Below are 24,832 nucleotides of genomic sequence, written 5' to 3'. Positions count from 1 at the left end.
GTCTAAATGTTAGCATTTTGTTTTAATCGTTTAAAATTGTTTTTGTAAATTTTATCCTGAGTTTTGAGATCAAAATTAAGTTATTCTTTGGGCCAACTCTATTGAATCTCTTTTAAATCTTTTGTTTTTCCTTAAATTTCCGGTGTTCAAATCTTAGCATTCTATTTTAATTGATCAAAGTTGCCCTTGTAAATTTTACAAATAGGTGTTTTTATATCGAAGGCACGGAATTACAACACAGAATTTGCAATAAAGATTTATTCGCTTCGGCAGAAAACTTTTTTTTTTTTTGGTGGAGGCGTCGGGGTCTAAATGTTAGCATTTTGTTTTAATCGTTTAAAATTGTTTTTGTAAATTTTATCCTGAGTTTTGAGATCAAAATTAAGTTATTCTTTGGGCCAACTCTATTGAATCTCTTTTAAATCTTTTGTTTTTCCTTAAATTTTCGGTGTTCAAATCTTAGCATTCTATTTTAATCGATCAAAATTGCTACTACTAAGAAGGCCCCTTCAACACACAGGCATTTTTTAAGTAAAACACCCTGATTTTCAAGGGTAATCAGAAAAGCAAAAAAAAATCGTGGGCCATAGTGCACACAGCTATTTTTTAAGTAAAACGCCCTGATTTTCAAGGGTAATCAGAAAAGCAAATTTAAATATTTTATTATTTCTACCATTAATTTAATTTTTTTATTTTTTTACAATTTAAACACACAACCGGTTTTATTGAAAATCGGTTAAATGTGTTCAATTGCAAAATTTTGTTAGTATTATAAATATAAAAAAAATAAATACAATGAATGAAAATAATTTATTAATGAATTAACGTTTCACAAATTATGAAAACATAATTATAAGAAACAAATGTATTGCTCTTGTAGATTTTATTAATAGGGATTTTTATATCGAAGACACGAAATTAAAACATAGAATTTGCGATAAAGATTTATTCGCTTCGACAGAAAATCGGGCTTTTTTGGTGGAGGCGCCGGGGTTGAAATTTTAGTATTTTGTTTTAATCGATCAACATTGTTCTCGTAAATTTTATCCTGAGTTTTGTGAATAAAATTAAGTTATTCGTTGGGATAATGCATTTGAATCCCTTTTAAATCTTTTGATTTTTCTTGGATTTCCAGAGTCCAAATTTTAGCATTCTGTTTTAATAGATCAAAATTGCCCTTGTAGATTTTATAGATAGTGGTTTTTATATCGAGGGTACGGAATTAAAACACAGAATTTGCGGTAAAGATTTATTATATTATTTTATAATTTTTCGCAATTTTGCATAAAGATTGTGTTTGGAATGGGTAAATAAAACACGGCTTTTATTTAATGGTTTTTTATTCCACTTGATTAAAAAATTAAACCTACAAAAATTTGGTTTTCCAAAATATATAACACAGATCACATATATACAGCTATCGTCTACAAGCAATATAAAAAGTTAAGTTTATAAAATAGATGAGTAAATTATCTAAAGTACTTTGTACCAATAACGTGATTCTAATTAGACACAATACAAGGCGTAATTTAATTAGAAAAAAACTGTAATCACATCTGGCAGTATCTACGACAATAAATACACACACAACTGACATATTTACATAAAAATACTTGAACATTTTTATTTAGAAATTACGTATTGTCATGGCTACAAACATACAGCCGGCGGAAGTAAACACTTTCTGTACAATTAATTTGTACATACTACTTGTTTATCTAATACAGATTTAAATTAAGTACGACGCCATTTGAGAATTTTTTTATGATAACGACGTTAAGTATTTCATACACACGTCAATTGATAGAATACGACGTAATTAGGAACGTGATAAGCTAACTATTATTGTTCATTCTTTTGATCTCACTCGCTTCTTCTTCGAGAGTATCCTTCAAAGGTTTACTGCCCGTCTCGGGCAGGAATAAAACACAAGCACCACCGATGATCCCACAAGCTGCTAGTATTGACATTGGGACACTTGGGTGCACATTGGCCTGAATAAAAACAGTCAAGTGAAAAAATTACTTTGGACCAAATTACCATCTCCCATAAATATGGGACCAGCATCAAGGCAATGCCTGCTGACACATTGCTAGCCCCAACTCCGATGTTCCTGATTATGGTTGGGTACAATTCCGCTGTGAAGACTGGAATTATTGCGTTTGATGAACTTATGCTAAAACGGCTCATCATGGCTAGGGTGGTTATAACCCACTGGAGGTTGTCCGAGGCTAGGTCAATGGGGATGGTACAACCACATGCAGCCCCGGACAGGATCATGGTCAGGGCTAGGGGCCACCTGCGCCCCCCTTTCAGCAGGATAAGGATGCTGAGGGCCACTGCTGGAATTTCGACAGAACCTGACAAAATCTGGAAGGAGGGATTATTTTAATTAATTAGCAGGGAGCGACTTACTGAATTGATGTACAAGTCGCCTCCGATGTTGCCAAGATTGAGCACTAGTCCATAGTAGACCAGATAAACACTGAACCATATCACAAACAGTAGGAGTGTTTTTTTGCGCATTTGCCTCGTTTTGAACAAATCCATGACGCTGACGGGTTCAGTTTCAGAGTCACTCTCGCATGGCAAAAGTTGTTTGTCGATGTTTATCGGCAGTTCCTTTTTATTCCAGTTTGAGGCCCTTTGTAGAATCGTCATAACTTCGTTGGTGCGCCCCATGGCTAGGAGCCACCTTGGCGATTCCGGGAGAACCCACCTGAAAATCTCCTTCAGACCCGTTTAATTTTTTGGGTTTTCTCTACCAAAGTATCAAAAAAACGCATCCGGGCAGCGAAATGGCCAGTTGCAACTCGCGCCAGTCCCTTAGCAGATACCCCATGCCGGCAATGGTGATGTAGCTCAGAGAAACCGGAAACAGGTATGATATCCCGGCTACAGTTCTCCAGTTTCCTCCAACGAGCTCGATTGATAAAACGAATCCACTGAATACGACGGAAACTGAGATAAAACCCAAGGCCGCGCGCAGGATGAAATACATTTCGAACCAGGGAGCGAACGCGATGATGACTCCTGGAATTGTGGATTAGAGACGAGAAGGCTGAGATGGGGAGTTACCGAGGATGGTTTGGAGGAGGACTGAAGCCATGAGGGTTTTCTTTCGGCCGTACTTGTCCGAGAGGATGCCGCAGACCAAGCCGCCGATTGCGACGCCGCCCAGGAACATCATTTCGGCGATGTTGTTGAGGGTCTTGCGGTCGCAGACGAGGTCGAATTCGGAAGTCAGGGTGCTGCCTACACAAGCAATTTAAACTTGGCCCAAACATGAATAATAATTTTGTAACAAGGTTTCGGTGTTGAGGTTTTACGAAAAAAAAACGTTAAATTTTTTATTATTTTCTAATTCTTCCTAGTTTACAATGGATTAAAAATATAGTCGAAAATGACTTTTGTCTTTTTATTACATTCTTGTGTAATCGTGTAGTTCCATTGACAAATTTGTGACATGGAACATTTTCTTTTAGAAATTGCGAGTATTTTCCCTATTTTTTCACATAATGATTTATGTATGAACTAAATATTTCAACTACGATTTCCAGGCAAAATCTTTCACTTAAATTAAGTGAATTGCTGAACCAAAACGTGGCAAAGTGCCTAAAAAACCATAATTCAAACCTAAAACTCCAGCTCTGTGGCAATATCTCTTAAAACTAAATGAATGGGTTGCTCAGAGATAGTATAAATGGCAGGAAATTGGCTGAAATAACTTGAACTAAATCCCCAAAGGAGGATTTTCATGTTTGCTCCAGCAGTATCATTTAAATTAAATCAATTCTAGAGATTTAATTTAATAGCGTTATTCCAACAAATACAACATCTAACATTTAGCACTAATTTTTGAATGAAGTGAGTTATGTATTGAAAAAAATTGCTCGGTGTTGACTGAAATACAAAGCACGGGCGTCAATTTTGAGACACTCTGTACAGCACAACTCGACAATTATATGGCATGCATTGGCAAAAGAAAATTAAGTGAGTTCTTTGCTCTGAAACCATCTAAATGGCTTTAAGTTTCTGAAATTCAGTCTTAAAACGTCGATTTTCAGACTTGTTTCAGCAAAAAAATTAAATTATCTAAATTCTAATAAAAACTGGATAAATCGCTTGGAATTAGCTAAATTCAAAGTTAAATAAAATGTCGATTCTGGGGCAAAATCATGTAAATTTTGAAGTGAGTTTCTTCCTGAAAAACGAACACAAAATTGTGTGTTTTCATTCATTTCGACAGTATTTCCTGAAATAAGTTTCTGGCTGAAAAACGAGCTAATCATTTCTTCTGAATTATTTGAATTTTTTTTTGGAGCCTGCTGTTCAGTTTTTTCAGTTTATTTGTTTAAAACGGCACACGTTTCTGAAATAATAAAACAAATAATGGTGACTTACCTATTGCATTTTGTTGTTTCGTTTCGTTTTTCGTTAGATTTTCTTTTTTATTTCTTTTATTAATCTTATTTTTTGTTTTTGTATTCTTTAACTCTATCATTAATAATAACTGTTCATCTTAGTGAATTAATAATTATTATTATTATTTGTTCAATAAACTGTGGTTTTTATTCAATTATTGATTCTTGCTGCATTATGAAAAATTTTGAACAAATTAAAAAATAACCAAGCTGTCGAAATTTGATTCCCTGTCATTAGAAACCATGAGAAATTGTTCAAAAGTTCAAAAGTGTTGTTAAAAAATGTTGAAAGGGATGAATTTTTTATATTAAAACATAAAACAACATGTGCGTACTTTTTTGAATATATTTATAATTTCAAATGTAATTTTTTTCTTGGCGCGGAATCGTATTGTTTTGCGTCAAGTAGGTCACATTGGATTGTGCTTCTATAGTTAAACATAAAACGAAATGAAAATTATAATGGTGGAGAATTAATTTAAGTCAATATTTAACAAACAAAATTTTGCAAGTGTATGTGTTATACGTTACATTACGTTATGCCCCAATTGTTTTTACTTATTCAGTGAAATATGCACTGTCGTTATTTCACTTTTGTCAGTTATGTATCATTTATCTGTTATTAATAACAATCCGAGAAAATTATTAATTAAAATTGACAAATTTTGTAAGCTGTTGACCTTTCTATGAATGGTCACTATCTAATCACGGTGTATTTATTTTTCTCCGACGTAATAATCGTCTAATAATATTTTTTGATAATAAAATTTCAACGAAAGAACGAGTTTTTTTATTAACCGAAACTCCTAAACATTAAGAAATTCAGCCATTATTAATCTTAATTGATCCTAAAACCGTCTTAATTCCATCGACCTTTCCCCAAGTATGCGTATTTATCTGTGAACTTGTTATCGCATCAATAAACACCATTTCAAAACAAAGTCCAGGAAATGCTTTCCTCCACTCGCGTTTTTGAATTTGAGAAAAACCAAAATAAAAAATTTAACTGCAAACACGTGTGGCACGCACCGGATTAATAACCAATAAAAGTCCGTTTTTTCGAATTGAATAATTCCTTTCATATATCGTTACATAAGCGCAGTCACGCTTTTCACACACTAATTACCTTCCCCTCCAAACTCCCATTCCTTGCACGGCACCAGCTTCCTCCCCATTTGGGCCAAACGCGGCAAGTCGGCCTCAGTCACATTGGCCAGGTCGTAGATTTTGCAAAAACCCTCCGGTTGCGTGAAATTCCTCCACAGGGAGGGCGCCACGTCCTGGAACGCCTTCGGCCTGGAGCACCAGGTCTCCCGCTCGGCGGCGTGGAAGGTGGGCACGAAAATGTGCCACGTGCAGGGGATGTTGAACAGGGAGAGGAGGAAGGTCATGAGGAGCTGCCACCGGCCGAACTCCCCGATGGCGGTGGAGACGACGTCCTCTTCGGGACTCTTCCTGGACATTTCTGGAACAGTTGTCTCGTCACAAAAAAGCCCATTAATAATTCGATGAAACAAACAACATGTGCGAATTGTTCCCACGTGAAAGGAAAATTGCGTATTGTACTCACTTAGTAATTTTTCGAGCACCATCTTGAGACTCCATTTTGCCGGCTACAAAAGCTGTTATCTGATTGATACGCAACGATAAGGATTTTCTCCCATTTGGGGATTTTTCGGAATGATATGGGATGTTATGTAAGGAATTTGATATTGCTACGCTAGTGTTGTTGTGACCTCCCAGCTAATTGCTGTTACATAATTCGGCGGAATCGCAGCGAAATCATACAATGAACTCGACTGTAAATTTACTGAGGTATTTCGAAATTTATAGTTTATCAAATATTGGGGAACGAATGGTTAACGTCAAGCGAGATTTAAATAGATTTAAGTGCGCTTGAATTCGCTACGTACCTGAAATCAAGCTGTTTTACTAAATTCATGGTGAAATGAGATCATTATAAAGAATTCTCTGTAACCTTTCGAGTGATAAGATAAGATGTTATGGAGTGGATTGTGAGAAACCGGGGGTCCAAAGCTGGCTCTTAATTCTAAACAATGTTCGAATTTTTAGTCAAATAAAGAATAATATCATTTTTTACGAGTTTAAAAATTTGGCTTTTTGTTTTCAAATTATTAAAATTTAATTTAAACTTTATAACTTATAATGTAAAGAAACGAATGAACTTCGATTAATGTTCTATCAACTTTTTTGTGTAGTAACAAAATTATTGGAGTACGACAAAAGTTTAATTTCATGCTTTTATATTTATTATTGAAATAGTTATGAAATGTTTCTCTTCCGCAAACTTCCTTTTAACAACATTTAAATATTTTAAATAAAAAACACTATCTGTATTATTTATTTATTTATTTATTTTATTTATTTTATTTATTTTATTTATTTTATTTATTTTATTTATTTTATTTATTTTATTTATTTTATTTATTTTATTTATTTTATTTATTTTATTTGTTTTATTTGTTTTATTTATTTTATTTATTTTATTTATTTATTTATTTTTATTTATGGATCAAGAAGTTAGTTTACCTTTGATGTTTAGTCAATAATATTAAAATATACGCTAATTTTTATAATTCTAATTCAGCAGTTCTCAAAATTTGGGACTTTAAGTTCAAAACGATTTTTTGGGAAAACTGTATATTTTTCATTTACATTTATTTTGCTTAATCGGTTTGTCTTGCCATTCTCTATCTACCTTTAAATTTTTACTAAACCATTCCCTAACACGCTGTATATTAGTAGCATTTAGTAACCTTTTAAATTTGAGCTAGAAAATACATTTAGTTCATTTTTTCTATGGGAAAATTTCATATTATGTGTAATGTTATTCATTGTTCAATTCAATTCGTTTTGTAATCTGGACGTATAGATAACTTCTCTTCATTGTTGAAATTCTAAGTGTAAAAAACTGGAACACGCAGTATTGACAAATAAAATAATTACGAAAGATACAATCCCCGATTTGAGATTTACAAAAAAGTTCCTACCAACTTTACCCAATTTATTTGTATTTTTAACATCTTTGACGTATTTATTATTCAGACATTGTAATTCTGATTTTTTTTAAGAAAAAAAACTGTTAGTTTTTTTAGACATTTTAGGGCTGTAAATTTTTTTGAATAGTGTCATAAATTTTGAGAATTATGCTTTTAATATGCAATTATTTTAATTGAAACAATTCAACTAGATTCCCTAGTTGTATTTTAATTTTTATTTGAGTTTGAAATATCGCATTGTAAGGTCCTGCTGAAAAAACGTTTTATTTGCTGAAAAAAGGATGGGCTCTAATCATCTTAAGTGTTAATGAAAGAAACTGCTTATTTTTGATTATGCTCTTTAATTTTGTGTTTAATCCGTTCGGACTTGATCTAGATTCGCGTTAATTCTCTTATTGTATTTTTCGGCCGTTCTAAATCCTTGAATTCGCAAACCCCCAATTTTTGCATGACCCAATTCGTTCAGTTCTTTGCCGAAGACGCCAAGGATTCGCGGAAACGCCACATGTTGACAAGGGTATTACTCTCAATAAAACCCAACCTTGACACTTTCTTCAATTAACAATTATTACCTTTAATGAACCTCGATGTTATTTTCTTCCGGCCGAAGTCCTTAAACCGGAAACCCCAACAAAAGTTTGATACGTGTCACACTTTTAAAAAAAATACCGACTGACAAGGTTAATTCTCGTGATAAAATTCATTTTTTCGGTTTTGTGTTTTTTGAACCTGAATTAGTCAGAGGGAATGGGTTTGTGTGGTCTTCTTGACCCAATTTGTTTAAATGACCTTAAAATTTACACATTAATCAAGTTTCAAGCAGCAAAGCCAAGGACGGTGGGAGTTTAAGGATTTGCACGCTTTTTGTCAACGCAGACATTGGCAATTTCATTGATAAGACGGAAAATATTGTTACTATTTTGTTATCGGAACCGAAATACGAAACAATCAATTTTCAAACAAACGATGATTGATTAATTGTTTTCTCCAAATATTTGCTACAATTCTGGACGGGTCACTGGATCATCTGATACAACCCGTTGCGTTTTTTATCATTGTAATGAATATTTAACAACATGCACAATAATACGAGTTTCAAGTTACAATGAATTCGTTTATTTTTACTAGTAAAAACAGGAATTGACTTAAATTGTTACGCATATAGTGTTGTTTTCTTGGTAGAGGAAATATTAATCTAATTTTATTCCAGACTTCAAGAGCAACAATTAATGAACCGCTAAAATTGATGTATTTTTATTCTCAAGAGGATAATTGCAAAAATATTCAGGCCATTCCGACGATCGTTCTGTTTTTTAATACAGGTCTGAGCTTGAAATAGTGATAATTTAAAAAATAAATATCTGTGGAGAACAAAATAAATTCTAAAAATTAATCATTATGTCAATACATCGTTAACCGTGGGAATAAAGAGTGGAAACATTTTATTAATTGCTTTCATCGAAGAAAATTCGGCGGCAAGAACCTTCACAATTGATTAAAGATGTGGTCGCACTAATATGCAAATTCCAGGAAAATAGTGCGGAAAATTTAATTTTTTCCCATTTTTTATTGATAATATTTTATTTCAAGGCGATTCGGCTGCTTACACTAATTATTTGTAATTTCACCAATCAGCTTGAATTTTTTTATTAGCAGGAAATTTACACCGAAGGCTATTTACCAACAAACAATGCGAATATTTATAGATCACATATTAATGAAAAAGTACCCACCTACTCTCACATACCTGGAATTTGCGCAATTTCTCAAACAATTTTACACGTTTTTATTTTTAATTGAATCAATTCGCGTGTCCGCACAATTAGTAACATCCTGGAGGGTTTTCGCGAATTGTTTATTTCAATCTTTAATTAGCATTGTTACGTTGTTTTCTCGAAAATGTCATTTTGTTAAGAAACGTGCCGTTGTTGCAATCGGAAAAAGGCATTGCATCAAACTGTTGTGCCAGCGTCTTGCAGAATCGCGTAAAACCACAAATCCTACCTTGTATTTCCTTAATTTCCACTCGACACAGTATCACTTCACACTTTCATGTTGTATCTCTTCGCGCGTTGACATCAACTGATTATGATTTTAAATGATGCCGGCTTTTAATCGGAAGTTGTTGAGTGGCGGAGCGGTCGAATAGTTTGTGTTCAAAGCGTCCTCGAGCAGAGAAAGTGCGAGCTTAAGACGAGCTTGCCGACTGAGGGGGGCACCTGGAGCACCTCGGCGAGGGTGCTCAGGGCATTAGACTGCTAATGCAGATTGGCGTTTCCGTCCGATATAAATCACCATCATTGGGGCTGATTAGCGATTTTATTTAATTTCGCGACGTGGCGAGCTTTCGCAAAATAACAGCAGTGCCATTTCTGGGATTAGAAAGTGCACGGTTCGTTATGTTATGCAAGTGAGGAAAATTAAGTAATAAAAGTACCGCGGAGTTGAGCAACTGCATTATAATTGTGGTATTTTAGAAAAATTGCAGGTGAATATGAACCTTGGTTGCACTTTCCATCAGGGCTAAATTTATTAAGACGGTTATTACGTGACCTATGGCTAAACACAAAAGCGTAAAAATACCCATTTTTATACCACTTAAGCAATTTTATTTTATAAAGGAAGTCGCTGCGATCAGATTGCACGGCAAATGGCAATAACAGTCATCAAATATGTCCTCAAATAATACTTATTAACTAGAAATTACACTTTTTCGATCGTTTGCTCAACTCTAAAGTCTAGGTACTAATTGTTTACTACCAACAATAAAATTCTACTACGACAATTAATTATCTTTGTACGGAGGACGCATTTCCTTTGATATATAGCACTATTAATTAAACCCATTCGATTTTATGATTTCTTTATCTTATTTTCCGGATTTTAGGCCTTCCTGCTGACATTACTCGTAAATAGAGCACCAGCCGTGCTTATTACTATCTCAAATAACACATTTGCCATAAATCTAGGTGAAAGTTTCGTGAATAAATTTACAAGAAAATTGGAATAATTATAAGTTGGATAGGTCTTGGTCAAGGCCGTAATTATTCAACAATTAGCGACTCGTTTAGAATATTTATCTACAACTGGGTCTAGGAACAAAAATAAGTGTTTTAACAATTTTCAAGAAAAGTTAACGAGTGTCTACCAAATTTTATTAGCACTAAATTAGCACCACATTTGCTGTAATTCTTTGGGTTATGTCATTGACCTTCGTCAACAATTTGTTCAGTTAGAATAAAATTTGAGACGATTTTTTTTACACAAATAAATAAGTTCCTATCGCAACTGGGGGTTTCTTCGCATATAAGTCACTAATATCTTCTATCTCCTATTAGTCCTATTGGAAGCTTAATGCACCATATTGCTAAAATCACCTCGAAAATCAACCACTATATTGAAAAAAGCTAAGTAAATTTTAATATCTTAAAAAAATTAATCTATTAAATAAGAGTATCATTGTTGGAATGTCTGTACTATCTAGAGAAGGAAATAGAGGTTTTATTTGATAAAATTTAAATTTTTATTAGTGAAACTTTCAAAAATTTATTTTTATGAATTACTCAATATTTTTGTTGTTTTTTACTTAGTATGCTATCGACTGCGGTATTTATAGTTATCGAGGGATTTTTCTCTCTAAGAAATAATAAGAATAAACGGGCGAATCCCCAAAACAAATTTTATGGTAGAATTAATCAGAAGCGAGTGCAAATTGAGATAATACGAACCTTCTAGGAGAAGTTTCCAGATCTAAAATATTTATTTCTTGAACCGCAATAAGTATACTTTTTTCGTTCTTTACCATAAACACTGTTTTTTTTATATTATGGTGCTTATCGTTTGTTTAAATGCACTTTTTTTTATTCGTGTTGATTTGTTTTAGCAAAGTTGATAATATTATAAATATTTATTAGGTAGGTAGGTGCTCGTATTTGATTTTTTCGCTAAATGGTCAAAAACGATTTATTTCAAATACTATTAAACTTCCTTTAATGTCCACCTCTGAATAACGGACACCTCTCCACAACGGACAATTAAAAATTCCTCATCGATGTCCCTTGGTGAGAGGTTTTACTGTCTTGTCAGTTTTCTGTTTTATTAAGACGTCTTTAATTCGTGAGTTTTTATATCGATGGGTAATGTGAACTTGTCACAACTTTTGGATGTGACTTTAAAAAAACTTCGTTTAATAGGTTTTTTTGTTTTCAATATTTCTTCATTTTTTATTTAGTTAACTTGTTCTACTTTGTTTCACCTTGTATATATTTTTTTTGAACTATGATGTATGTACTATACAACTTTTCCACTATTCTTTGTTTCATAATTCTGGGAATTCTTGTTAATAAAATTCAACATGAAGTAAAATAGTTTTATTTTCAACACAACAAAATTAAGTTTCTACAATAACTGGGGCTTCGTCGTCTTCATCGGAATCCAGATGTTCAAAATCCCACAAAAACGTCGTAGTTAAAGAATTTTTAAATCGAACGACTTTACTTTTAAATTGTCCGTCAACGTTTGATTCATGAATCGACCTAAATAATTTTTTCAAATTAACATAAACAAAATTATCGTTTGAAACAATATCTGCTAAGAATTCTTCCGGTATTTCCTTTATATGTACTTCTAAAACTGTTATAAATAAATCGAATAATTTTCTATATTTTGTAATAGCGGCATCACAGGAACAAAACAAAGTCACTAGTTTTTTCCACTGGTCAAATGCCTCCAAACTGTGGCCTACAAGGAAACAAATGTAGCAGAATTCCAGCTCACCGATGATTTCCGTAGACCTTCAATAAAAATTTAAATTAACATAATGTTACGTTTAATCTAACATTACATACTCAGAATACTGTGACAAAAGTGTTTCAAAAACAAATGTTAAATCAAGGGAATGCTGCGTAATTTCAGAGGGCGAGCTTCCCTCAGGATAGTTCTTTTCAGGGAATTTCGTCAACCTTAACTCCGTCCCTTCGATCGGTTTTAAAGCAGGCAACAAATCAAGTTCTCCACAACCGGACAAATTTTTTATCCCGCTACAAGACGGCTCACTCGCCTCCCCCTTTTTTCTTTTAGCCCCCCTGGGCCGCTCGGCATCGCTGCACGACTGCAGCTCCAAAGCAGCCCTCACTTGCCCACACTGCGGCACCAATTTCCCCAACAAATTTTCTAAAAAAAAACGTCTAAAAACCCCCCAAAAAATTGAATCAGTCTACCGGTGATGCTCCCCACTAAGCTGGCCCACCGCTCCGCAATATCGAACGGATAAGGCCCCAGAAACCCATCAAGAGCCCTCAAATTCTCCTTCAAACTCACGATTTCCGACTCATTGACTTGCTCGTCACTGATTTGCTCATTTACCTTTGACCATTTTTTCACCAGGACTTCGCCCGGTTTAAAATTGTGGAAAAACCCAACTCTGGGGGCCACATCGTCGGTTGTCGCACTAACAGAGTTGTAAAATATGAAGTGCACGCCTGGGGGGATCATTTTAACCCCGCGGAACTTCTCCCCCGTGTTCCAGGATTTGAGGTCGATGCCGAACTCGGTGCCCTCGGGGACCCCCAGGAGGATGAAGAAGGCGCCCTCGGAGAGCAGGCGTCGAGCTGTGGCTTGGTCCATGTGTTTGTTTACGTTTTTGGCAAATTGTCAATTGTGAGGTTAGGATTGTGTCAAGTATTGACACAATTGTCATGTTATGCAACCAGTAATGCCGTCCAAAAAAGTGGGAATTTTGGTTTTGGGCAAAAATAAATAAAACTTCTTCTGTATTACAATATATTTCTTTATATTGCACAACAATATACGCTTTACATTTGGCAACAATTTTACTTTTCTAAATTTTATACAAAAGCTATTATCAAATGATAAAAATAACAATTTTTGCTTAATAAATCGATGTTTCCAAGATTCGTTCGAGAGTATTGTAGATATGTTAATGACTATTTGAAGAAAATATTTTCTTTTTCGCCACCCTATTCAGCAGGTACTTTGAGGGGAATAGAAATGTTTGAATTAATATCCCTGTCGCTAACTGTGGTAATACTCTCTTCGAGATTCGAATCTTTTAGTACTGCTTTTAAGAAATGAAATAAAAAACTGTAGAAAACCCAAAGTCGCAATTAACATTGTTTAGGTAAGGAATAACAGATTCATATTTTACCTGAAACATGTCAATCTATTGTGTTTTGAAATTTTATCATGGTTACAGGAACTTTACTAATATAAAAATAAGTTCATAAAAAAGTCAGACTTTTTGCAGTAAATGTATAGTTAATATAAAATGCACAACTATCAAATTCAAATAAAATTAGCGAAAACATCGACGATATTACACCGAGTAATTAAATTTCACATTTATCTACTGTATAATACGTTCACTCTAAGTTTTATTGCTCGACACTAATTTTATTTGAACGAACGAAACAGTTATGGATATCCACGTTGCACCCCATGAGATACCCCGATGGTTGGGAATGATCCGTGCAATTTACCTACATTTTACATTTATAATAATTTTCATCTAGTTCCATCTACACATTTTCAAGTCACAGTAAGCACAAAAATAACGTTGTATAGATGAAACCAAGAGTTTTACCTGTAACCATGACCCTCTACCAGCTACAAATATATAAATTTGAGCTTTCTGCCGTTCTACTCCAACATTGTCGATGTTGGTGCTACTTCAAATATCATCTGCAGGAAAACAGTCACGCCGTCTGAAAATAAATATTAAAAAAAAAAAACTAACAGTGTGGAGTGGACGCACCCATGAATGGGATCCGCATTTTGTAATGCACAAAGGGGACGTAAAAAACCATCCCACTGAAAATGAACAGCGCTGCATACAGGTACTCAATGGTAGGCTTGTCTACTATAGGAGCTACTATCAGGTAGAAAGAGATCACTAATACCACATACGGAATGATAATTGGCACCTGGAACAAATTGCAAAATCACAAAAAACTAAATCTTGGGTATAAAAAGTACCTTGTAGGGCCTAGGATAGTTGGGCTTAGTGTATCGCATCACAATCAGAGCCAACATCGCGCCCCCGTAGAAAATCCACGCAGTGAAGCTGAAGAAGTCAATCAGCGAGTCGATGGTGCCGTAGAGGACCATAGCGGCGGCAATCAGCGACTAAAACCCAATTCCTTACTCACTTATTTGTGAAAATTGCCAACTCACGTGGAAAATGAGACCCGGAGCTGGAGTATATCTGCGAATGTGGACGTAGGAGAGAATGTCCAAGAGATGGCCTTCGCGACTTGCCGCAAAGCACAGCCGACCAGCGGCGAAAAGAGTGCCGTTTGCGGAACCGAACGTCGAAATGGTGACGGAAAGCGGCATCAGCCAGGCCATTACGCCCAGAAGGCGGTTGCCGAACGTCACGGCCACCGCTTCGCTGGTGATCATCTCCATGGGGGACATCACCGTCAGGTAGGACACGTTGATGAGGGCGTAGCAGATGGTCACCAGCGGGATGCCGATTATGATGCTCATTGGCAAATTACTGAAAACCATTCATGTATTCATGTCCACACTTTGAGTACCGAAATTTTTCTACGGTTTTGTGAACTTTTTTGCCAAGTTTTTAGGTCTGCATTAGCTAATTCCGAGTGCTTTTAACAATTTTTGAATTAAACTATCGCTCAAGTTGATGTATACTTACAAGTATTTTGCCAAATCAAGCCAAAAAATGGATAAGTTTGGATTGTCTGCCTCATTTCAGCTATTTTCGAGCATTTTTAAAATAGACGTATTTGGGTGAAACAAGTTAACTCAGTTAGAAGTGTTACAAAAATTGGCTCTAATCGACGGTTTTTGCCAAAACAAACCAAAAAATTATAATGTTTGGTTTGAAATATTCTATTTCAGTCATTCATATTTTTTTTATTTATTATTATTATTATTATTATTATTATTATTATTATTATTATTATTATTATTATTATTATTATTATTATTATTATTATTATTATTATTTTTATTATTATACCTAAAAAGTAACTCAAAGATGTGTATTTCTTTGAAACGAACCAAGAAAATCGTTGTATTAGATCGGAATTATTCTATTCCATCAACTTCTTTGAAAATTTGACATCACCTTGGGAATTTAGTATTTTCCTGAAGTAAGTCAACAAAACTGTGTTATTTTAGGTCTGATTTCCACTATTTTAGTAATTTCTGGTCGAGTTTATTATTTTTTTGAACTAAATTAAATACAAAAAACGAACGAAATGAGCAAAAAATAGTCGTATTAGGTTTGTATAGTTGTATTCCGCCATTTGCAAGAGACTGTAAGATTTTTTTGGGGCCAGAAACTGTGAAGTTGACGCATTTTTTCGAAACAATATTAGTGTCAATCCTGAATAAACCTGTTTTGACCATTAACATTGTTTGGCCGAACCCAAAAAAATATCGAGTTAAGTATGAATTGCTCTATTTCAATCTTATTCAAGCGAATCGAAACAAAGCAAAAATGATCGTCTTAGGCTTGAATAATTTATGTTTTTCGCGGTCATATTATTTTAAATGAGGTGGAAATAGGGAGTTAATTGAAGAAGTCCAGACTCGTAAAAAATTTATTTAAAGTCGACGTTTCGAGTTTATCTTAACTCTTAATCATGACTCAAAACATTTTTCATAAATTAAAATTGGTAGACTTAGATGCAACTATTAATTTGTTATGAAATTTTTAAGTTACAATTTGATGAACCATGCAGGAATTTTTTTATCACGGACGATTAATCAGTCAATATATTAATTTAAATACTTTATAAATCAGAATATTGGAAGTATTAATCTAAATTTCAGCCATTTTAGGCAAGTTTTGTTCGTATTTATTTTTGTAAAAACATCAACCTTATTTTTCACTAACTTGTTTAATAACAGAAAATAAAGAAATTGTTTTATCCCGAAATCGTCACGAAAATAGAACATTCCTTGGTTACTTTCGTGCCTTGTCCAGAAAATATGTACTTTGCCTAACTCATTTGAAAAACATATAAATTCAAATAACAATTTATTTATTGAACAGTTTTATTTGCTATTAGTTTTCAATATTGACATTAATATTAGGGAAATTAATAGTTGGGAAATTCGTAACTTCTTCAGACGTTAAAAAATTAATGATAATTAGTTTCATTTTAAGCGGTTTCGGGAAAAATCGTATACATGGCACATCAAGAAAGTTCCATTTTCTTGACTTGATAAGTAATATATTATTCTTAGACTGGTAGGTAGCTATGAAAAATGTAATTACCGTGATGGGTTTTTGATTTCCTCGGTGACATAATTGAGATTATTCCAGCCGTCATAGGCCCAGAGCCCCGTATAGAAGGCCGTCGCAATGTTCCCCACGGAGGACCTCGTTCCTCTGAAAGGCTCCCGCAAATGCTGAGTATTACCTTCGAAAAAAACCGATTCTTAATCGTTTCATTCTGAAATGAAAATTTCTTTTTCGGCACTTTTTCCTATCTACTGTACCTTCAAACATCTTGTACGTGCCACCTGCTATAACAATAAGAACGGCGACCAGTTTCGCCGCCGTAAAGACATTCTGGACACTCGTTGCCAGATTGACGCTGTAGCAGTTGACGTAGAGGATAACAACTGGAATCAGAGATGGCGAATTTTGTCACTCTTTGAGCCAACGGGGGATTTACCGACTGTGAGGAGGGCCACCATCTTGACGACGATTTCGGGCGGTTCGCATTCGCTGACGAAAGCCTCGACTGCGTATTTTCCAAAGCTGAGGCAAATGATCGCCATTTGCGAGGGTTTGAGGACGAGGGTGCTGGCCCAGGAGAACAGGAACGCAGGGGGAGCACCGAAAGCGTCCATGAAGTAGGCATATTCCGCCCCGGATGACGTGTTCATAGTGCCCAGTTCGGCGTACGCCAGAGCGCCTGAAATAATCGCAAAGCTCATCTTTGAACCCAAGTACTCCAGACTAATTTTGTGCGTTTTTAATGATCGGCCGAATTTCGCGGAGGCGGGATATGTGGCCCGATTGACGTCAGCACTTCGTCATTTGTATAAATCTCAAGACGAACAGTCGCGTGACTACCAAACAATTCCAAACACACGTCAACTAATTGCAACTTCAAACAATCGGCTAAAAAAACACCGACTTCCGATCCGCGTATTTACATTTCTTACTCACCTAGCAGTGACAAGAGCCCACACGCCATCCATATCACAAAGCTCATCCCGATTGATCCGGTCCTTTCAAGCAGGCCCGACGGGGAAACGAAAATTCCGGAACCTTATTGAAAGAATTAAAAACTTTGACAAGTGTTTTTTTTTCGTAAATTACCTATCATGGTCCCGACAATTAAAGCCACCCCACTGATGAGTCCCACCCGTCTCTTGAGGTGAATAGTGTCATTCTCAACTGCGCCCGGCCCCTCCAGCTGGTCCGGCCCTCCTGCGGCTGAGTCTTCAGAGCCATTGAAGCCGCCGCCGTTTTCAGCGTCGCCCCCGGAGTTGTACCGGAGGTTGCAGCCGTTTCCATTGCATTGGCCGCTGCCTGTCCTGTTGCCACGCCACTGAATGCCATCCTTTGGGGTCGCATTATTGTTTCCTGCAAGGAGGCAACAAGGTGAAAGGGTGGACGGAGGAGGCATCACGCGTGCGAAATCTCGCGTAGACTAATGTAATTTAATTATTATGAAGGCAAAGTCTGAGATGAATCAAATTTGGATTATCTGATATTTATTGGATTGATAAAACAATGAGCTATTTTGTAGGGGTCGAGAAATAATGAAGAGAGAGGAATCACATTCCAAAAATTAATCAATTTTGAGTTTATTTTTCAGTTACTTTCATTTGATTGCTGTTTATTTCTAAAGAAAATAAATGATTCGATTGCGTTCTTTTTCAACAAATTCATCAGTCATCGTATTGTAGACGAAATCGTAAATCAAAACCAGGGAAAAATGACGTTTTTTGACGAAAAAAATTGAAACCAATTCACATGTTGCGGCTAATATGCAAATAATACAATACGAGTAAAATAAATAATACAAATTGCAGTTGCAAATAATTTACTTGAAATAAAAAGCACCTAAATTAACAGATAAGAAAGTTGGGCATATTTCTATTTTAATATATTCGTATATATTATAATATCATCTGTATTTTGACGTATTTTTTTACTGGAAATCAATGTATAAGTTGGTAGTTATGTTAAATAAAATACATGGTAATGATATTTCTTTCATTTACAGTCCAAATAAAGAATTAAATAAAATATCAGTGACAATAAATCGTTAAGAGTAAATAACTTTACCCTTTTGTTTAAAAATACAGGCACAAAAAAATAACCAAACTCAAAAAACTTTTGAACTCCTATTTATTGGTAGTATTATTTTTTGTATTTTTAAAACTTTTTTCATCTATACAGAAATTTTGCAGTGACCTTTGTCGTTGCAATCTTTATCTTGTGATCTAATATGATGAGATATTGATTGATCATTTATTTTGATAAAAAAGATTGCGTCATATTACGTGTTCTAGAAATTACTAGTAATTTGATTTAGTAATAATTTTTAGAGATAATTATGTTAAAGTGACTAAATTATTTATTTGGACACCAAGGCACTGTAGTTGTTTTTTTTATAGATAATGTGGAGCTTAACCACATGAATGGTGTATATTAAGTTCTTCTGAATTATAATTTCTTTATATAAATATCACTTTTAGGGAACGTTTCTGTAACAATTTCGAAGTGGCATAACTAACATATGATTTTGGGTTCAAAATATTCCGTACTATTCGTTTATTGCACAAGACAATTAAATTTTATTTTACAGAAACACAACAATGATTGTGAACCATATTTTTCCAGACGATAAAATTTCGTAGTACTATGAAATAATCAGAGGATAAAATGTCATTTTACCGTTTACGATGGAATAAAGTAACATTTTACGGACAATTTTAGATAAAAATAATAATTAGTAAACAAGAATAATTTGCACTTTAGTTTTAAAGACGTGAAAGTTATATAAACTTGCTGAAAATTTTTAATAGTGTTCTATAACAAAAAATAGCTGAGCGTAAACTCACTTTGTTCTGTGTTTCATTTGTCATGAGTTTATTTTATTGTTCTCTTGTGTACAAAAATGTTATTTATTTTTTAATTCCTTAACAGAAAAAAGGCGTTCGAACGGGTAGCTACCAATATTGCAACGAAATGAATTTTTCTGTATTTATTTTACAAGCTAGCTCGGGTTTTATTATAGTGGAAATACAATTGTTGACAACCTACGGGACACATCCTTGACTTGAATCATGATCTTGTTTCTCACAAGCTCTGAATTATGTCTTGAATTAATTTTAATAATGTTTTGTATTTACGTTTTGGCAAGTTACATGAACTTATGAAACGTTAGGCTTTGATCTATTTTTGAAACGTAATATCTATACATGCACCAAATGCATTTATCTTAAACAAACAATAGCGATAAATTGGAAGAGATGTTATTATAAAAATAAGAGAGGAAATAAAACCAAAATATTGCGATTTTATTGTTTTATTCATACATTTCGGTTACGCTTGTAATCAATATACATGAATAATGTGGATGTGAACCAAAAATATAACACTGAAAAAAATTTCATCACTGTTAAAGGAAACTTTTTTTTATTAAATCTCTTCCAAAAATAGGGACACAGCGGTGTTCCAAAATTTTGTACTTTTAACTCCAGTTTTCCCGAATTAAATTTTAAAAAAAGTGTAGGTCGTTGTATTTAAGTTCATTTGCTATTATTTAGTGTTAAAATCCCACTAAATCAGCTTAATTGGATCGATGCCGATCAATGGTCCGCTAAAGTGTCCCTTTATGAAAAATGAATCGTCCACTTGTTACGTTCTCTTCACAACATGTCGAACTATCGATTTGTAACATATCGCCAGTTATTTTTAATTCATTCATTAATGCGCCACTTGATTAAATCAATTGTTTGATTTACACTAATTGACGGGTCTGTGCCTCCAAACTGTAAAATATTTCCCGAAGAATATTGATTGAGTCAAGGACGCAAAGCTGCATCCGTCAAATGCATTTATTTTTAAACTGGGATGGGTCGAAATAGAACACGTGGCCTAATTTGAGAAAAAGCATTTTGGGAAAATTTTTATTTGCGTCAATAGACGAGGAAGAAATGAAAAAATGCGATTCTAGGTGCTGATTTATTTGTCTTAAGGCTGGGTCCTACGACGTGCCAATTTTAAAAATAGTTTTTTAATCTTGCATACTTTATTGACTGTTTGATACAAAATTAGGTTTGTTGCTTGTGCTGACATGACTTACTTTCGAACATTTTTGGAGTTACATAACTGGAATTTTTCGGAAAATTTCAAAAATAAATCAAAAAATGGTAGTACCTTGAGCACAACTCGTCCCAGAAGCCTGTTTATAAGCCTTTATGAACCTGCAGTCCAGGAATTCCTTGATAGTATCTAACATTATCTATCCACCTAACCAGTTCAAGCACTTTGCACTAACTGAGTATTTGTGTCTCGATTCGAGGGAAGCATGCCAACCACTTTGCCAACAATAAAGTAAATTGACGATTTTTAATAGATCTTCAACGGACTCAACTTGAACTCGGATGACTAAAACGTTCCCGTCTGGCACAAAACTTTTCGAAAATTTCTTGTTTTGTTTGCGTGTCTTCGTGGCGCCTCAACCGAAATAAACAGCCACATGAGTCGGGGCAAAAATAACACCATGCGACCTTAGCGTGGCATCAATTCAGCTATAAATTTACGGAAACTGACCAAACTCACGTACGCAAAAGAACTTGGGGAAAAATTCAATCAAATAAATTTTTCGACGCGCCAAATTTTTCGCGCGAAGGTCAATAGCAGAAAAACACGAAATTGCATAAATCAAGACAAAAGGTGGCTAAAAATATTTTTTATTTGATTTGGACGAGTAGAGTTACACTAATGCAACGTAAACAAGTCATGAACTATTTTTTAAACGTTTTTGGGTCGCGTTCTTGTTTTATGCAACCAACAATTAATTTTAATTAAAATTACACGCATAATTCTCACGAATAATGCAATGTTTTGCCAAAAGCTCGCGAACATCTGGCCAAAACGTCACTGTTTGTAAACATTAGACTTTTTTAACAAATTGTAATTAAACTGTTTTTTCCAAAATTATTATGTATTTCGGAATTAGGTACGGTTTTGTTTCACGGTCCAATAAAAGTTAAATTTGGAGACACTTAGATTTATATTTCTTGCCAAAATGCTAATTTATGACGGAACAAATGTGGCTATTGTTATTTAAATTTTGCTACAATATAGCGCGAAAAATTATTCTCAAAAATATCGTTCATTATTCAAATTAATACAAAGTCCTGACTGTTCTTGTTACTAAAAATAATAATAATAATAATAATAATAATAATAATAATAATAATAATAATAATAATAATAATAATAATAATAATAATAATATGCCGACTGCTTTTAATATTCTCATGTTAGGTTTATTTTTCTTTTATTATTATTATTATTATCTTATGATTTCTGTTTCTCTTGAGATAATGTTTTAGGCATAAGTGCCTAAGAAAGGAAAGAGTCGAAAAAAGTAATTAAATGAATTAAGTGAACAGTAAAAGTGAAACAAAATTGAATTATTTTACAGTAAAGATTTTTCAATAACCTGTGCTATAAGTATGTGAACGTTTGCTGATTAGAGTCAAAACCTTGACTTTAAAAAAATAAAAAATATTTGAAAAAAAAATTGGCAAACGTAGCAATCACACGAAAAAATAGAGACGGTTTTGGAAAAATTTTTTTACGAAATTTGAAGGTTTGGGGAATGAAATCTTGAAGAAATTCTTTTAGGTAATTTAATATCACTTTGTTTTTTAATTTTTTCATTTTTATTTGGATTGCGCTCCGTAAGCTTGTCTTGTTCAATTCCGAAGCGTCTAAAATTGGTTTCGGCAATTTTTTAAATGAATTTCTCCTCTGAAATTGTCAGCGCGTCTATTCAATAAACTTTCTTGGCACATTCCTCGCGAGCAAATTCTAACGTCAGTTGAAAATTGGTTTCAAGTGACCGCTCGTTCCAATATTTACATTTCCCTATTGACATAAATTAGAATCGCTTAAATTCGTTAAAAAAACATAAACTGTCACGCGTATCATGTGACAAAATTCTCTCGCATCATTTCAATTAACGATCGCTTCAAAATCGCACGAAATCGCCCATTTGTTGTCGCCGACACGCAAAATTTCAGCCCCGCTGCATGCACGCCAGGCGTGGGAAGCTGGAATTCATGAAATCGATTCGGATTCAGTTTCAGGAGCCAATGGAAGCGCCGCGACGCTCCCGCCAAATGTGCAAAAATGCACGTAGCACAAGTGGCGCAATCCATTATCGCGGTATTTACTCAAAATGCACCTTTGGTACTAGTGCTAGTGACGCAGTTTTTTGCAATATCGGGGAAAACAATTTTATTTTATCGCCACTTTACCGAAATATTGCGAGGAATAAAATCAAATCAAACATCGGAGTGGCATCGTTTGCAGGAATTAATCAAATCCTGCCTCTTTGCCGGATTCCTGCCACGGCTTCGCTCACCCTTGACGCGACCTTGGGGCTAAACCAAGCTCGCAATAACAATTAATTTTTTCCCAAACCGCATTGTCTAGTATTTAGTTTTCAATTAGCGCTAAAAAGTGCAGTAAAACGAATTCAAACAAAATTAAAATTGTCAATACAATGGATCTCGAGGACGAATGAAAGTCAAGCGTTTTTAATTTAACTGAATTTACAACCGCGATGAGATAATTTGCAATTTTCCTGCTGAAATGTTACGTTTAAATGCCAGACGCCTATAAATCCCCAGGTTTATTTTTTGTGGATCAATCATAGTCACGTGCTTTAAAACTTCACACCTTTCTTAACCGCAAAAGTCCGACTTGAACTGGGAATTCTTATGCAAATTAATTGTTTAACTTGGCACTTAATTAACGAAGTCAGATAATTATTGCCTTGTTTGCGGATGATGATATAGTGTGAAGTGCTCCGAAAATCGAAGTGTTTGAACGAAATGCAAACACCGAGCGATCCATTAATAATTTATGCGTTTTTGTGACTCAATCTGTTATGGTTTACGCGAATTCGCTGATTGATGGATTAGGTAGGAAAGGAAGTGATAAAATCGATCGCGTGGGCAAAGGTGATAAATTTTTGACGTATTAGTTGCGTATTTATTCTCTAACAATATTTACAAAAAAACTGATACGAAAAAAATATTTCAAATTTGGGAAATACTGTAAAGCTTGTTTTGATAATGGCTTTTTTGTATAGTTTGATGGCTTTTACTTATAATAGTCTTTGGTATTTGCCTTAAACCTGAATGGGGTCATAATTTTTACAGGATTTTTATAGTTACATAAAAAAATATTAAAATCCTTTTCTGGCAAGTATCATAAGTTAGTTTGTAACAATCTATCTGCAGCTTTTTTAGCCTCTATTACCCTGTTACAAGATGTAGCTGTCAAATATGATAAAATAAAATTTATAATGTATTGGAATGCTTTTTATTGCCTCTTGAAGATTTTTCAATTCATGCCTAAGACATGATTTGTAAAGAAAATTATTTTTTTTTTACTTCAGTTCAAATCTTCCAACATTTGATAAGAGAAAATACTTCGATCTATAAATATTTTAAAAGAAACAATTTCACAACAATCCTTGAACTTATTCCGCTATTTCCCAACCCATGCATTATCCTCCTCCCGGCTACTCTACAATTTTCCTCCCCATAACCCCGCCGATGGAAACCCCATTACAAGGTAAAAGACCCCAAAATTCCGTGTCGATTAACTCGGCCCGAAGTGCGTCACAAGCGACCCCGTTTCCGCGAAAAACCGTCTTGCTGTGCCAGCACCCCTTGTAAATATTTATTTATCAGCGTCTAGACTCCACACACCCTCTAATTATACCGGCGTCGCTGTTAAAAAAATGCACTCTTGCATCACATGTCGGGCTCCCTTTCATCCGATTCTTTCACTCATCTGAATGATTTTTCGCTCTTACCACAAATATTCTGCTTGCTGTGTGAATATTCATCGTTATACATGTCTCTCCACGCGGTTTGGCTTGGGTACGAGGCAATGCCGATGATATCATGTCACTCACTGACCGGAGTGGTGTGGCCGACTTATAAAGCCTGCGCTGGCGACCGGGAGCGTCGCGACGCCCGCTTTCGGTAAAGTAGGGCCCGGAGGTGGGGGACCTGAACGCCCGCAAATTGGGAAATTGCGGATTACAGAAAACTGCTTTTTTGCTCACATTCTATTTACAGGAAATACAGAATTGTAGCGCGATCTTGAATTCTGTA

The 24,832-nt window shown here is 34.5% G+C and overlaps 3 protein-coding genes across 7 annotated transcripts; all 3 read right to left on the bottom strand.

Annotated features, from left to right (window-relative positions):
• Positions 1–1,322: 1,322 nt before the first annotated feature.
• Positions 1,323–9,723, bottom strand: LOC660700 (organic cation transporter protein). Of its 4 annotated transcripts, none has more exons than XM_008202834.3 (7): positions 9,449–9,723; positions 5,551–5,889; positions 3,079–3,255; positions 2,766–3,033; positions 2,416–2,719; positions 2,041–2,370; positions 1,323–1,994 (listed from the first exon to the last, which is right to left on the bottom strand). In XM_008202834.3, the coding sequence occupies exons 2-7, from the start codon at positions 5,885–5,887 to the stop codon at positions 1,836–1,838; spliced, it is 1,575 nt and encodes a 524-aa protein (XP_008201056.1). In that variant the 5' UTR covers positions 5,888–5,889; positions 9,449–9,723; the 3' UTR covers positions 1,323–1,835. The 4 variants fall into 4 exon arrangements, with proteins under 4 accessions (XP_008201056.1, XP_064212578.1, XP_972002.1 ...); XM_064356508.1 differs by lacking the exon at positions 9,449–9,723 and adding an exon at positions 6,338–6,426; XM_966909.4 differs by lacking the exon at positions 9,449–9,723 and adding an exon at positions 5,995–6,159.
• A 2,076-nt stretch (positions 9,724–11,799) lies between these two features.
• On the bottom strand, positions 11,800–13,141 carry LOC660759 (uncharacterized protein). The gene is made up of 3 exons (XM_966965.4): positions 12,664–13,141; positions 12,292–12,616; positions 11,800–12,237 (listed from the first exon to the last, which is right to left on the bottom strand). The coding sequence occupies exons 1-3, from the start codon at positions 13,067–13,069 to the stop codon at positions 11,835–11,837; spliced, it is 1,134 nt and encodes a 377-aa protein (XP_972058.1). The 5' UTR covers positions 13,070–13,141; the 3' UTR covers positions 11,800–11,834.
• A 67-nt stretch (positions 13,142–13,208) lies between these two features.
• Positions 13,209–24,676, bottom strand: sbm (sobremesa). 2 transcript variants are annotated; one of them, XM_967014.5, is made up of 10 exons: positions 24,529–24,676; positions 17,769–18,035; positions 17,616–17,717; positions 17,116–17,358; positions 16,937–17,062; positions 16,713–16,857; positions 14,636–14,960; positions 14,438–14,587; positions 14,217–14,385; positions 13,209–14,166 (listed from the first exon to the last, which is right to left on the bottom strand). In XM_967014.5, the coding sequence occupies exons 1-10, from the start codon at positions 24,569–24,571 to the stop codon at positions 14,102–14,104; spliced, it is 1,635 nt and encodes a 544-aa protein (XP_972107.2). In that variant the 5' UTR covers positions 24,572–24,676; the 3' UTR covers positions 13,209–14,101. The 2 variants fall into 2 exon arrangements, with proteins under 2 accessions (XP_972107.2, XP_008201060.1); XM_008202838.3 differs by lacking the exon at positions 24,529–24,676 and adding an exon at positions 20,844–21,071.
• Between the last annotated feature and the right edge of the window lie 156 nt (positions 24,677–24,832).

Source organism: Tribolium castaneum, chromosome 4 (genome assembly GCF_031307605.1).
Source record: "Tribolium castaneum strain GA2 chromosome 4, icTriCast1.1, whole genome shotgun sequence".
NCBI lineage: Eukaryota > Metazoa > Arthropoda > Insecta > Coleoptera > Tenebrionidae > Tribolium > Tribolium castaneum.
The sequence above is the reverse complement of the archived record's forward strand: the minus strand, read 5'-3'. Positions and strand labels throughout refer to the sequence as shown.